At 37.5% G+C, this 16,499-nt stretch overlaps 1 protein-coding gene across 2 annotated transcripts; it reads left to right on the top strand.

Moving 5' to 3' along the window:
* Positions 1-1,797: 1,797 nt before the first annotated feature.
* LOC141436884 (putative inorganic phosphate cotransporter) lies at positions 1,798-13,096 on the top strand. Of its 2 annotated transcripts, none has more exons than XM_074099982.1 (10): positions 1,798-2,111; positions 2,343-2,554; positions 3,222-3,407; positions 3,911-4,049; positions 4,505-4,722; positions 5,582-5,734; positions 6,323-6,455; positions 7,175-7,296; positions 10,487-10,606; positions 11,592-13,096. In XM_074099982.1, the coding sequence occupies exons 1-10, from the start codon at positions 2,027-2,029 to the stop codon at positions 11,775-11,777; spliced, it is 1,554 nt and encodes a 517-aa protein (XP_073956083.1). In that variant the 5' UTR covers positions 1,798-2,026; the 3' UTR covers positions 11,778-13,096. The 2 variants fall into 2 exon arrangements, with proteins under 2 accessions (XP_073956083.1, XP_073956084.1); XM_074099983.1 differs by lacking the exon at positions 1,798-2,111 and adding an exon at positions 2,143-2,260.
* Positions 13,097-16,499: the final 3,403 nt, after the last annotated feature.

The raw sequence follows: 16,499 nt of genomic DNA, 5'->3' as shown, positions 1-16,499 counted from the left end.
AGAAATTTCGGCAAATATAACAACCGATTCAAATTTTAACATTGTTTCTTGTATATTTTTAACGTGAATTACATTGTTTATTAAAGAAGATTATACACAACACAAGATACAATAATATGATAGGAAACAAAATTAATAAAAAACAACATAAATATACCTAACTATAAAAAGAAAACACCATCTAGGAGGCCCTCCTGCGGCATAGACCCCAACACACTGGCGGCATTACCTCTCTGTACAGTTAGAGAAATTCGCTGGGAGAGGTAAGCGCCAGCTCTGGGGTCTCCTGAGGACTCTATCAGCCGGGACGACATGGCTCCCATGAAGGCCTTCATGTCAGCCGACCAGGGACCCATTGTCTCCACTGCGAGCGCCGCAAACTCATAGTCCTTTAAAAGAGAAGAGTATTTGCGGCGCTTGAGAACTTGGGCCTGGTCAGCTGCAGCCCCGGCTTGTGAGTGGGTTGCCTGAATGTGGGACTGCGCGAAAGTGTCGACACACGTTGCGTCCCACACCAGAGCCTTACCCAGCTTCCATGGCACCAGAGTAGCCCCGTCGGGGCGCTTACCATCGTCTCTGGCCATGCCAACGGGTTCAAGGATTGCGGGCACAGAGACGGTGGCAAGCGAGCGGCGGACCAGGTCATTAATGGTGCCATGGCGGAATAAGCGACCAGCGCTTTTGGGGCATGAGAGGCCATGACGTCCCAGCTCATCTACGTCCTTACCACAGGTGCAAGTGTGGGAGATACAAATTCTGCAACCAAGCCTTAAGGATATTGCTATCCTCAAGGTGCTTGGATCCAGAACCGTACCTAACTGACGAGAAGGGAGGGCGTTGAGCCAATGGCCTGACTCCGGGGCTGATACCGCTAGGAGACGGGCACGTTCAGATACGTCCGGGCTATTTTCAAATAGAGAAGCATGGGTTGCTTTCAGCCGAGGGGAGTCCCAATCTTTCTGAATATGACGAAGAACTGGGATGTTCGCTCCAGGACATGAAACACACCAAGTTTCTCTGGCCTCCTTCAGGTACGCTAACTCATCGTCGAGTAACTGTGAAACATTTAAAATGGAACTGACGAGAGGTAGCGAACCATAAACAGAGGACAGGAAAGCCGGTAATGCCACACTAGACGAGGAGCGAACACGCAGCCCCCCAAATCTTATTGGGAGAACCGCTTGGGTCCATGCGATATTGTCAAAATTAATATTTAGAATTTTGGATAATTAGACTGAAGAGAATTGTCGATGGATGATAAAATGGAGGGGAATTTCCATAAGGGGCAGCTGCGGAGTAAATACATAAATTTTGGAGTGAAAAGACAGAAACGGATAATAAAGAGCGCTATATGTGGGTTTATTTTAAAAAGCAGGTCAGATGTGTTCTTAAATAAATTTAATTTACAGTCAATGACCGGGTTGATTGACTCGTCGAAAATAGGTGAGCCTAAAAGAGTGAGAGATGAACTTGAATGAACGGAAATATTTGGAAGAACTGCGTTAACGTTTGTTAAAATTTCAATTTTCTTACCTTGTGAAAGGTGATCCGGTAAAAAAAAATCGCATTTTGTGAAGTTTAAAGAAAGGCCAATGTCTGAAAATTTGTTTATAATGAAATGTAGGTCCTGTAAAACAGTTGAGGCATCCCCGCCAAGGGACCCGTCGTCGAGGTACCATAAATTAAATTTGGAATTTAGACTTGAAATGATGGGATATTTTTAACTATATTTTGATGTTATTAATTCGTCGCCTTTAACAAACACATTAACATTTTTGTGTACATGAAATAAAATGCGATGTAGGTAATGCCTCAATCGTAAATTATTGTAATCATTGAAATCAGTGAAGTTATTTGCTGGGAAAATTATACAATGACTACTGTTTCGTCGTAGTGTTTGCTGTTGATAAGAAATCGTGTATATTAAATGATTTTCCGGATGCTATGAAACATTATCATATTGTGAGCAAATTATAACTCTAGACGCAATTAACTTTGTGGGGTGAGAAGAGAAAATAATGACAGAATGGCTCAATTAGATGAACAAAACAGTGAGCAAGAAGGACAAAATGTGGCTCAAATGGTGTTGGATGAAGGACAGCAAAAAATAGGTACGTAAATTAAAAACTGAATAGAAAAATGTGATCATAATCTGTGTTCTGATTTTAGGAGCTGTAAATAAGTCAAACCTATTTCGTCATAGGGAAATGTTTTTTACAATGGGATTATTGGAATTAAAGGCGACCGGAAGAATATTGAGGTTTGAATAGAAGCTTACGGTGTTAGATCAGATACTAGATAGTATTTGAATTTGGTAGTAATTTTTTTCTTTCATGTTCCAGGGTGGGGATACAGACATCAACAAACCATCATACTGTTCTTCTGTTTTACTGTAGCTTACAGCATAAGAGCTTGTGTGGGAGTATCACTTGTTGCTATGGTGCATGGATTTCATGACAAAAGTAACATTACAGCTGTTAATGAGAACGACACTATCAAAATTGACAGCGAGGGAAGTGTTAGCATCCTCAATGGCATTGTATTTGATGAACCCGTAAGTAAATATTTTGATTTTCTTTAATCCAATTATTTATAAGAATGACACTATATTATTTTAACGGTACTCCAAGTATTAATTACTCTACTCACCGTGATACCTTTTTTTAGATACTTATCTCTTTTGTTGAAACTGCACGACTGCTGTTAACCATCTGATCTTATTCCAAACTTATCTTTTAATTTAAACAAACTGTTTTATTTAAATAAAAAGTAGTTGACAACATGATCAATTTGATAAGATAACGGAATGTTTTTATGGTTAGGGTTTAAGAATTTATCATTACCTGCATTGTTACTCATACAATGCCATTTGATTCTTTAGCAGCAATTATATTTGCATCAATAATTTCTTAAATAGACTAAGAAAATTATTAACTCAGTACCTTAGTGAAACGAGTCGGAAAAAAAATAGGATTATGTTGAAGTTATCTCGCAGTTAATGTATGGACATCTCAAATTAAATGACTTATTATTGACTTACATTTGATTTACTGAATCCACTGTATCATTTCTGGGCATTATCTGAATTAGAAACACTTAATTTTGTGTCACATTTAAAATTTTACCTCGTATGACCACGTTGTTTATTCATTGCGCTTAGGTATCTATAGTATTAATTTTGTTAACTTTGGATCTATTTGTATTTTTTATTGCTTGTCCAGTACCCATCATTCTCATGGAGCAAGAAAAAGCAAGACGCCATTTTGTCCGCGTTCACGTGGGGCTACATGACGCTGCAGTTGCCGGCCGGTGCGCTCGCGCATCGCTTCGGCACTCGCTACCTTCTCACTGGCGCGTTAGTTGTTAACGGGATCATATTCTTCTGTATGCCTTGGGCCGTTTACTATGTAAGAGTTCAATACTTTATCAACAAATTCTGTATCATCTGTTAGTAACTGATTGTTATTTGTTTTTGTTAGTATGTATAAGGATACTGACTTGTGTTGGATGAGAAACAATTCTACACAAAAAATCTAAACACACGGCAATTTAGATTTTGTATAGAATTTACTTGTTTTTGGATGTTTTTCTTGTGTGGTTTAGATGTTTAGATTTAGTCAAATTAGCTTTATTTATAGATGTAGTAATGTAATTATCAAATCAACTGAATTGTGTCCCCCTCTGTAAAATGTTTTTGCAGTGAATGCCATAGTGACATAGTATTGTATGACGACGGCCGATCGTTTAAACGTTCATTCGTTGGTGGTGGTTGGTCGTTGGTTTATCAATTACAATACAATAACCTTTTATTGTACACCAAAAAGCGATACAGAAAACAAGGAGCAAACTCCTTTAAGAAACCTTTTTTCCAAGCGATCCAAGATTTTCTTAGTTTATCAAATTCTTTTAGGGTAATTGGATAGCAGCCGTGATATGCCGGATCCTGCAAGGCTTGACTCAGGCTTGTGTTATACCGTGCATGCACACGGCATTTGGGAAATGGACCCCTTTAGAAGAACGTGGAAGACTCACCGCGTTTGCGTATTCAGGTAAAACAATAAAGATCATGTCAAGTAGCATGAGAGTATAAAAATCCTAAATAGTTGATTACCTTTTTTTAACCTTACGTATTTTTTGATGTTGAATTTTTCTTATAATTATTTATTAATTCCTTGTAAAAAAATAATTTTGTATATTAGCCTCACAGTGCTTTGGTTTTTACTGATATGCTGTGATTCATATTTAAATAAATAAATAAGAAATAAAACTTGTCATGCTCAAGTGAATTTATTTTGAAAAAAAAGTCTTTCTACCATGTTTCTTGCGGCACATTCTTCTTGGCAATGATAGTCTTTCCGAAAGCGCTGATAGTTCACAAAAAAATACGTGTACAAGATTGAGGTGGAAGAGAGGCTCATTGCGGCCTATTTACAGAATAAACGATTTGAATTTAAAAATTGATTTTCTCAAACCAATTTTTAATAGATTTCTTACATTTTTCTAGGACAAGCTCTAGGTACGGTCCTCGGCATGCCCATAACTGGCTTCATAGCAGCTTCTTCTCTGGGCTGGCCGGGAATCTTTCGATTCTACGGACTCTTAGCCTGTATCGCTGGAACAGTTCTCTGGTTCCTTGGAGCGGATTCTCCAGCGAAGCATCGAAGTATTTCTGTAGCTGAAAGACGGTATATTGAAGAGGCTTTGGGTCAAACTCAACAAAAGGTATTTATTTATTACGGGACAGGGGTTGCGACCCCCGCTCCGGGTCGTACCTGGTTCAGCAGGTGGCGCTGGCCATACAGCGGGGAAATGCGGCTGGCATTATGGGCACCTTAGAGCCGGGTACGACGCGGAATGGTGGTTTTTAGGTTGTAGTTTAGGTCTTAGTGGTTATATTATAAGTTTAGGTTAATTTTATTTTGTTTTAATATTTAATTCGTTTCAGTTTATATTTAAAATAATAATTTGACATTATTTTTTTTTTTTTTTATTATAGTTATTTTAAGGGAAACAGTTTTTTTAAGATTCACAATAAAAATTACAGTGATTACTTTTAATTAACTCTCAATGCGGTTGCATGCATCATGACGATAATGTATTTTGGGTCAGCGTCGACGTATAATCGAAGAAAGTGATTCGCGTACCAGGGTGAAACCTTTTCATATACAATTTAGCTCTGATTTCTTAGGAAAATGTATGGGATGTCAACATGAAATAAGTAGCACAAAGGTTCCACCCTAGTTTCTGAATCAGTTTCCTTGACTGCACGGCAGAAATTCACTGTAAAATATTTAATCTAAATAAATCCACTTTTTCTTTGATACATCTTTCAAGAATAAAAGTTAAAAAAGAAATAGCAATGTTGAGCCAACTCGTTAGTTTCGTTTTTTTAAAGCATAAGGATGTTGTCGTCGCTACAGATCAAAAACAATTTTGGATATTTCCGTGACCTTCGAATTTCAGTCGTGGTGCTGGCATGTTATGTTTTCAAAATTTCATTTTTTGTACTGGTCTTAAAATCAATTTTTAAGGAGTAAACTCCAAAAAATGCAAGTTAAAGTTTTAATAATATGTTCTCCAGAAACACCTAAAAGTTCCTTGGAAGAAACTCTTAACCTGCAAAGGCATGTGGGCTATCATATTGGCCCACATTGGTCAGACATGGGGTCAGCTCACTCTGTACACTGAGGTCCCTGCCTTTATGGATAAGGTCATGAAAGTCAACATCAAGGCGGTGAGTTGTTTGTTGTTATTGTTTTCTGTTACTGTAGAGTTGTTCGTTTTTTTTGTTGCTTGAACCTTTATTAATAGACTTCAAAAAGAGGGAAGATTTAAATTTACAAATTAACGTTTTGTTTGTGACGTTGTACTTTCCGTTACATCATCATCATCATCTTGACCTATATTCGTTCCTCTTCATAGCATAATCTTTCTCTCATTGTCAGAATAAGAAACCTTGGGTCGTAGTTTCCAAGCAGGCCGTGTGTGGTTTGGGAACCACCACCATTGATTTATTTTGCAGGTTTGAGTACACTTTGTACAGTTTCTCTCATGATATTTTCCTTCACCGTAATTTAAAGCTATTGGTACATTTCAAATACCGGTGGCTAGATTTTATTGACATTCCTAAGTGCTTGATATACCCTAAATTGGCTGAAGATTTTCTGATTTTGACTTTGAAATGCTATTTCGCATATAAATTTCGAAGAACGTTGACCCTACGATCCTCTACTTGAGAGGACATAAAAGTTCCAACCTTTAGGCCGTCACGGTTTCATTTCATTCATGTTCTCTATTTTTTTTAAACATTATCTAATTTCAGAACGGTCTCTTAACGGCGCTTCCATTCTTCATGATGTGGCTAACCAATTTCTTCTTCAGTTGGTTTACTGACATGCTGATCGTCAAGAAGGTCCTTAGTGTCAGCCATACCAGGAAACTGGCTCAAACTTTGGGTAATTAGCACGTTAATCTTAACTTAGGGGATGTTTCACCATCCATTGATTAGTGTTAACTGACGGTTAAATGTGATGCCGTCTCTATTTGTTTTGTTCGAATAGACGGAGACGGCATCACATTTAACCGTCAGTTAGCACTAATCAATGGATGGTGAAACAGCCCGTAAATATACGATACAGGGGCTGTTTCACCACTTATCGACTAACTTTAAGTGACGGGTATCTGTTTGTTTTGTCCAAATAAACAAAGACGGCATTACTTTTATCTGACTCTTAAAGTGGCAAGAGGTAAAACAGGCCGAAATCAGAACCGAATTTTGGTTTGACATGGTTAAACATGTCGAACAGTCACATAGGCTACTTAATCTCAATATTTCTAAGGAATTACGATAAAATCTCAAAATCTCAACCGCTGGCTTTAGATGCTGAAGCCAGCGGCATAGAGAATGAAGACCACAATAATGTTTGAGAACTTCACGATATCTTTCATTTTATTCTCCCTTCTTCTTCGCCTTTAACGCATTCACTGCCACCTGACTTCCACAGGTGCCACCGACGCACATGTGCGTTCAAGATGTATGAATAATTATGACAGCGGAACTGGGTGAAGTTCCGAAAACGCGTATATGCGTCGGTGGCAGCGAATGCGTTTAGCTGAGTGAACGACGAAAATAAATGAAAGCTTGTTGTACGCATGATAATAATTATGTTTACAGGTTGTTTCCCTGCAGCAATCGGTCTCATTTCCTTGGCCTACGTGAAAAAAGATATTTACATAGTCGAGTCGATCCTTGTGGCTACTTGCAGTTTCAAGGTCGCGGCGAATTTGGGATTCCATGTAAGTTCAAAAATATTTTAACTTTTGAACACCCATTTTTTGCACAAACGTACTTACCTGTCATTAAGGTCGCGGCTGAGAAAAGTAATTGCTTCAATTCATTGATATGGACCTCCGCAAAATACCTGTAGTAAAAACTTCACTTGGGGACTAAGTAAATTGTCTTATGATGTTTGCTGTCGCCTGCTATTCCATCTTCCAAAATTCGTTCATCGCATGTACACTGGAACTATACAGTTCACGGGTTAAAACCTCTCCTATATCTTTGTCAGGGTCCCAAACTATCTTCATACTGCTAAGAACTGCTAAAGAACAAGCTCCTACATAAACCGGGTGTGGCCTGTAATACGAGCAAATAATTAAAACATAGATTGTACTCGTCAAACTGAACAAAATTAGTTCAGCGACTTATAAAAAATAATGGAGTCTTTAGATTTTCCTTTTTTCATACAAATAAAATCTGAATGAATGTTGTTCATTTTGACGAGTATGATCTATGTTTTAATTGTTTGCTCATACTACAGGCCACACCCGGTATACAGATGTTTATTCCAGAATTTCCTCAGATCTTTTTCTTCACCGTAAAGCTCGTGGTAAACTTCAAATGTCAGTCTGCATAATATTATTTTCGAAAACTCAGACTATCACGGATTTGATCTCATATTTGCTTGAGAGACTATTACATAGGTCATACCCACAGAACGGAAAAAACTAGGTCATACCACTACGCCAACATGGCCTTTTCAATAACTGTTCTTTAAGAAATATCTGCCCTTTTTAAAACCATTTTTATTTAACATTATTAAAAAAATCGGGTTCACCGGATGCGATAAGAATCCGCATCCCCTGGTATTATGACAGGCATACAGTGAAATTAAATCCACCATTAGAAAAGCTGTGATTAATTACAGCACATTGTTCGCAATTTCCTTGTCCAAATGCAGAAAACAAAAGGTTCACTAACATAGAGGAACCCTAACCGAATTACTCACGGTTCCGTTGAGCTCTGTGACAAGAAGGGATATCACTATCTTTGGAGCTTTTGTGAAGAACCCGTGACAACTATCACAGGAGATGGCATACGCACTCGGCAAACTTATAATTGGGTAGATTCATGGGTTTAAAAAATTCGATGGTCTAGAAGACAAGCACATTAATTACAGATTTAGTAATTGTTTAGGGGAACAGTTTGAAGAGCGTTTATACCTGCTGAGCTGGCAACGTTGCATTTTTGTTAGTTTTTCTCGATTATTCCATAAAAATTGAATGAAAATTAAAAAATGTGGTCTGATAGAACTCTTTTTAATATATAAATTAATGTGTCTACTCCAATAATTATTCGTGATAGACTTTTATTTTATTTAAAAACAGCTAATAAACATTTGTTCGTTTTTAAAGAATATAAAAGTCTATCACGAATAATAAAATTATTGGAGTACACACATAACTTATATATTAAGAAGAGTTCTATCAGACCACAGTTTATGAAATCGACTGTAGGTAATATGGTGTACCTGCTAGAAATAAAAAAAGTTATTAGGTAATTCTTGCCGTCCCGCTCACGCTTATGTCATTTAATAGAAGAGCAAGAGGGATAGTACGAGACGAACTTCGATTTTTCGTATTTATTCGTTATTTTAGTATTTAGTCCCTCAGTATAACGTCATTTATCTATAGGTATTGGTACAAAAATGCCCTCCTCTTAAGGTCCTTTGCCTTTTAAGACCCTTTGCTAAAGGGCCACACGTGCCACTCGAGCCCACGAGTTTAACCAGTTCAAACATCAAGGCTCCTTTATTATGAAACCTTTTAAATGATGCACTAGTGTGTAAAGATAACGTTGTCTGTCTGACGACAAAATGTATGACGAGGATTACAAAGTTATGGCGAATCCAAAGTTGGCAATTTACAGCCTATGGAAAGTTCGTTAAAGCTGTAATTATTTACTTTTTGTATTAGCGTTTACATAAATTAAGACATGTTTTTGTTGATGACTTTTTGCCAAGGTTCTGTTGGGATTATTTTCACTCCTCACTGCTTCTTTCTTCATAATTACTATGTTTTTTTTCTTCTAATGTACTTTTCAATGTATCGAATATGTAGTAGATACATATTTTTTCTTTCTCTCTTACTTGTATAAAATGTCCAGGTCAACTAACATTTTCATTTTAAGGGGAACTTTATGTTCAATTTACGGTTGGGAACATACAAACAAATTACTTCTGCCAAATTTCTTGAGACACTTTCTTATTATCAAAGATGGTCTTTCCGAAAGTGTTTGTTAACTTAAAAGAGATCGTGTATTGTAAAAGAGAGTATTTAAAAAATAAATGCATCATTTCAAGATCAATGTAAAGAATGGAAAATAAATAACGAATTATAGTTTATAGTGTTTCTTTTAAACACAGCGCTCTAGCACTTAGTCATCACATTTGGTATCGACTTGAAACCTGCCACGAATGTGTAGTTTAAACAACAATGCATGTACAGTCAGCCATAATTCTCTTTTTTTGGGTTCCGTACCCAAAGGGTAAAAACAAGACCCTATTACTAAGAGTGAGCTAACTTTGGGGGCGGCAGACGTGAACTTGCCTTCGAAATCCAAAAGCTTAATGGTTACTTGACCTGAAATGTATATTTCAGAACTAAATTATTGTTATTATTATTTTAAAATTTATGACGGTGGAAGCATTCTACACTTCCACTGAACGTAGATATAGTTTAGATATAGTTAGTGTTTAGTATTGTAACTAAGGGACCCCATACATCCCTGTATTTTTATTATTATTATCTTTTGTATTTTTTTTCTTTAATTGTATAATATAGTTTTTAAGTATTTTATTTGTAATTATATTATTATGAAAAAATGACTTTCTGCCAAGTTTCTTGCGGCGCATTCTTCTTGGCAATGATGGTCTTTCCGAAAGCGCTGGTAATTTAAAAAAAATTACGTGTAAAAGTGCCCATTGCGGCCTATTTACTGAATAAATCATTTGAATTTGAATTTTGACTGCATTGACCGTCTGTCACCAGGCTGTATCTCAAAAACCGTGGTAGCTAGACAGTTGAAATTTCCACAGTTGTTGTATTTCTGTAACAAATACTACGAAATGAATAAAACAAAATATATATTCGTACGCGAGTCCGGCTCGCACTTGGCTGGTCTTTACATTTTGGAATGTTTCCTCAGATCAACCACATCGACATCAGCCCCAACTTCGCCGGTACCATGATAAGCATCAGTAACTTCGCTTCCAACAGCATCGGGTCTCTAGCACCCTTGGTTGCCGGGTTCATCCTCACTGACGTCGTAAGTATGAACTGATTAAAATTAAGTAAAGGTCACTGGAGACGTGGTGGCCGAGTGGTTTGACCTATGGCCTCTCAAGCAGAGGATCGTGGGTTCAAACCCCGGCTCGCACCTTTGAGTTTTTCGAAATTCATGTGCGGAATTACATTTGAAATTTACTACGAGCTTTACAGTGAAGGAAAACATCGTGAGGAAACCTACACAACAAACCTGCGAAGGAATTCAACGGTGTGTGTGAAGTTCCCAATCCGCGCTGGGCCCGCGTGGGAACTACTGCCCAAGCCCTCTCACTCCGAGAGGAGGCCTGTGCCCTGCAGTGGGACGTAAATAGGCTGGGATGATGATGAAAGGTCACTCAAAGTCAAATTAAAATATATGACTTAAGTTAACCAAAGTTTTGTCTTATCTTGTTTCGTCCTGTATTGTATACGTCCCACTGCAGGGCAAAGGCCTTTTCTCAGAAAAAGCCAGCTTGGGCTGTAGTTCCCGTGCGGGTCCAGTGGAGATCGGGAACTTCACATACATCATTACATTGCTTTGCCGGTTGTGAAGGTATCCTCACGATGTTTTTCTTCACCGTAAAGCTCATGCATTTTCGCTCATGAATTTTTTTAAACTCAAGAGGTGCGAGCCTGGATTTGAATCTACGATCTTCTGCTTGACAGACAATAAATCCAAACATTAGGCTAGAAGGGCGGATCCACCGTTATGAGCACGATGGACATGCCGACAACCCTAATAGACTTGTGACGACACACTTTCACGGTCTATCGAGATGCTTGGATGGCCAATGTCTTGATGCACGAAAAAAGGGAAATAGTCAAATTCAAGTCGTTCATGCATGAGTGATGATTATTCATGGGCGAGTTCACGCTCCGACTCGCACTTGACCGATTTTCAGGTGGCTGTGATCACAACCTTTTTTGAGGGCTGCATCCGCGCCTGTAGGCTACCATGGTAGTTTTGAATTCATTTTTTTTTTCAGTCCAGCGAACTACTTTGGAGGAAGGTCTTCTTCGTAGCAGCCGGATTTTACCTCATCAGCAACTTCATCTACGTTATCCTAGGTACCGCCGAACTGGCTGACTGGAACGATCCTGAAGAGGAAAAAGAAGAGCCTCTAGAGAACGGAGAGAGCAAACCCATGATGCAAAATGAGAAAAATACTTGATTGACCTCCTGAGTCCTAGCTTCTTTCAACAGATGTAGTACTTAATACTTAAACGTGGGCCACCAGCTTTGTTAATATGGGCCCATCATATACCCAAACCCATACCCAGGGTTAGTATCATTTCGTCTAAAAAAGCAGCTGGTTTAAGTGGCAAGTGGTCTAAAAAGCAACTGGTCTAAGCAGCAAGTGGTCTAAAAAGCAACTGGTCTAAGTAGCAAGTGGTCTAAAAAGCAGCTGGTCTAAAAAGTAGCTGGTCTAAGTAGCAAGTGGTCTAAAAAGTAACTGGTCTATGTGCAAGTGGTCTAAAAAGCAGCTGGTCTAAGTAGCAAGTGGTCTAAAAAACAACAGGTCCTAACCTGTTTTTGTCGCCAACTTGAAAAAACATAGGTAGGTTAGGTTAGGTTAGAGTTGCGTCAAAGCGCGAAGTGCCTCAGCCACGCAGAATAGGAGCTCCGCGAAGCAGAGCTCCGTCGAGTTTGAGTCAAAGAATTTTAGACCAGTTGCTTCTTAGACCACTTGCTACTTAGAGTCTAAGTCTAAGTCTTAGACCAATGACTAATTTGCTACGTAGGCTGCTTTTTAGACGAAATAATGCTGAATCATTTAAACGATTTTTAAAATTCTTCATTCAATAAACAATTTGTGCCTTATAAAGTAAATTAGGCCGTTATTATTAGTGATAATTTGTTCTTTATCGAGTACACGATGACTCATGAAGATAAATAAATTTGTACCTGTAGTGAAATAAACCGGATTACTCACGTGATCACGTGATGAAGACTCAAGAGTGCAAGTCGCGCGAGCAGTGCGGTGGCGTTAAGTAATTGGTATTGCCCTCGTGTTTTTTAAAGCCCTCGCTGACGCCCGGGCTCCAAATCGGCACTCGGTGCAATAATAAATAACTTTCTGCTTGGTGCAACAATCTACTATTGCCGCTCCGTATATTTAGACAAAGTAGGTAGGTAAATATCTTAATAAAAATAGATGTTTTGTAAAAAGTATTTTAGTATACACTGATCCGTTTAAACAATTCTTACTCAATGTTAAACATAAAAACGTGACAGGGAAAATTTTGTAAAAAATACGACAAAATTATAAATTATTTGCTCATTTTTAGGGCGACATTTCTGCTTTCAGTAAAATAATCGTAGAATACAAAGTAGATGGAATAAAATTAAATCACCTTTACTGGTTTGAGTTTTTCATTCTTCTCCCCTCTTTAGAAATCATAATAAATTATGGCCTGAAAAATTATAGCATGTCTTCACAATAGTGGTTGAAGCTCTTTTGGTCTCGTATCTACAAATAGAACCCTTGTGAGAATATCTTGAGCGTTATCAGTTGTGGTAATTACTTATATTTATTTATTTATAGAGTACTGGAGTTCACCCGCGGCTTCGCACGCGTAAACTATTCGATAGTAACAATATAAATTTCGAGATTTTATTAAATTACCCTGGAAATTCTCAAATTTTATATCCTGGTCTTCATTCTAGTGCCGTAAGGTACCATCAGCGAAATAAGTGGTCTATCAATTATTAAACAAGTTACTATCAAATGAATACGTCGCTAAAGTCGAACTTTCAAGTTGAAATTTTGCCACTAGGAAATAAAGATTCTGGGAAATTGATCTTACAAATCTTGACAGACACATTTATTGGCTTGTTTTATGGCATGCAAACGATTATCAACTTTAGGGTGGTAGACCACATATTTGGCTGATAGTCCCTACATAGATGTTAATGGATATATTTAATCGAAATCCCTCATCAATTATACTAGTTCACAAAAATAATAATGTCATTATACATTACAGACTAATTCCGAAGCCATACATAGCTTCCCAACAAACAATTTGGCGATAAATATAGAGCAAATAGTAGCTTTGAGTCTTATAATAGCTTTATAAGGTCTACAGTAATAGTTTTTGGTGACACTATGGAGCTAATTGAATACATTAGTCAACTGACGATAGTAAAGTGATTTAATAGAAATTAGAAAAATATAATAGCTCGAAGCTGTAAAGTGGTGGTGGTGTATAATTATACGGCTATAGGTAAAAAAATGACGATGACCTGTTGTATGTACATTCTGTGTACTACTACATAGTAGTGCACATAAATTATGGAACTTTAGTCATTTTTCAAATATTAATGTCAACTTATCTAGATACGGATGCGTTACTACTACAAACAACAGGTCATCTTCTTAAGTTTTTTACCTATGCCATAAAGTAAAGTCAAAGTAGATGGCACACTTTTTGAAATTACTTTTTACAGTGTAATACCGACAGCCAGGATTTTTCAAGGAAGGTTACAGTAACTAAAGTTCAGACTTTGTTAACTTTCTAACAAAATTATAATTACCAGCAATGTAGAGCAAAGTAAGTGTAAATGACTGTCGATAAATACTTTAATGTCATGCTTAAGTTACAGGAATACGTTACTTTAACCTCCCTTAAAAAAGCCTGGGCAGCTGCCGGAAAGTCACTGTATTACTCAGTAGACACAGCAAAATAACTTTGTAATAGGGGTGCGACAAGTGAAATCTTTGCAGACAAAGTAGCGAATAACAACTAAAAGAAACATTAATCCATTTCGGAATAAGCTATATTTTAATAAAAATAATGACATTCGATGGATGCATCTCCTTTTAACTTTAAACACTAATAAAAACTTTTATCGCCCTCAAAGAACAATGTTACATGAAAAAAGTTTTAACAAAAAGCAACCCCTTTTTTGAATTATCTAATGAAACAGCCGTGTCGGGAGGTAATTTATTGTTTTCCATATTTTACTGACTTTTAAACCGTACCATCATTTATCTTCGCAAGCCTTTTCGGAGATACAGGAAACTTCACTCATTAAAAAAAACCTGAACAATACCTAACTTTTGAAGGCTATGTGTACGTACAGTCGCAAATTAAAAACAGTTGAGCTACACAGGGTGACATCGGAGACGTAATAATCAGAAACTACTTTTTTACGCAGGTGGACCTTGTGCAAGGTCCGCCCGGATTGCTAACCATCTTGCTCGCTAATCCTGCCGTAAAGCAGCAGTGCTTGCACTGTTGTGTTTCGGCGTGGAGAGTAAGACAGCCGGTGAAATTACTGGCACTTAAGGTATCCCATCATAGGCCTAAAGGTTGGCAACGCATCAGCAATACCCAAGTGTTGCATATGTTTATGGGCGGTAGTGATCTCTTACCATCAGGAGACCCACTTGCTCGTTTGCCATCCAGTCGAATAAATTGATTTACACGAAACAAAAGCCGTTTGTTTGTTAAAACCATGATTTACTGCATTGGTGATTTAACTAAAGGAAATATAAACAAAAAAAATATGTTTTTGTTTCGTGTAAGGACTGGTGCATGTACCTAAATAGCTCTCAATTAACGAGCCCAAATAAGGAGTTTCTGATTACGTCTCCGGTGTCACCCTGTATTATGTTAGTTAGAATGCAAAAAAATAACTTAGAAATGTAGATAAACCCCGGCCATGTATATAATTCACTCTCTCTGAAGCGATAAGGCCGCCTATTGCGGCCGCCTATTGCTTACCTTAGAAAATCTCTATGTATATACTTGTTTTCTCTGTACTGTTTACTGTATTGGTGTGCAATAAAGAGTTATTGTATTGTATTGTATTGTATAATTTAATGAATCATAGATCCCGATATAGCTTTTGCTTAAAAAAACATCTTAAAATCGATCCTTTGATTGTGAGCTATGATGCCACAGACAGACACGTCAAACATACAACCATCTTTACGTCGGGGATTCATAAATATAGTCGCTACAATACAATCGACGAAAACTGCCGTAGAAACCAACACTCTTTTTTTCCCAAGAAATTTGTCATAAATAAATAAATATCACGGGACAATTCACACCAATTGACCTAGTCCCAAAGTAAGCTTAGCAAAGCTTGTGTTATGGGTACTAAGCAACGGATAAATATAATTATATAGATAGATACATACTTAAATACATAGTAAACACCCAAGAGCCGAGAACAAACATTCGTATTTTTCATACAAATATCTGCCCCGACACGGGAATCGAACCCGGGACCTCAAGCTTCGTAGTCAGGCTCTCTAACCACTAGGCCATCTGGTCGTCTAAAAGTTAACTAGTCATGAAAGTTAACTACTTAGGACTTATTGTCAAACACACTTGGAATCACAATAGTTCTCACCACTTATTTCTGTCACACGGTCTAAGATGAGGGAAGAAAGAGATGAACAATGCGATCGCAAACGTCAATGCATCAGACAATACGGCCTCTGAAGATACTACGAAATTCGAAAATCGAAGTTCGTACCGTATCGTCCCACTCAATTAATTCACTATTAAATAACAATATTAGAGTCAGGGGGTAAGGTACGGATTATTATTTAGGATCCGTTCATCATAAAACTAATTACCGTAGTTTGAAAATTACATTTATGTTTGTGCGCACTCATTCAAGTTTTCCTATTATTTCTTCTGTTATTTTCCTGTTCACGTTAATTTATACTTGTTGATAACTTTTCCGACGATAAACACCACTCAACAACTTTTGGTGGATTATAACAGTGATATCAACGTTTCATTTCAGAGAAATATTATTGTACAGACAGTAGCAGAATTATAGCTCAAAATGATCTAAACACTCTCTTATTACCTTGGCAGTAGAGTCGTTTGTAGATCATTTTGAACACCGTAACCGCTCATCTACTTCT

Source organism: Choristoneura fumiferana, chromosome 17 (genome assembly GCF_025370935.1).
Source record: "Choristoneura fumiferana chromosome 17, NRCan_CFum_1, whole genome shotgun sequence".
Lineage (NCBI taxonomy): Eukaryota > Metazoa > Arthropoda > Insecta > Lepidoptera > Tortricidae > Choristoneura > Choristoneura fumiferana.
Note: the sequence above shows the minus strand (reverse complement) of the source record. Positions and strands in the feature narration are given on the sequence as shown.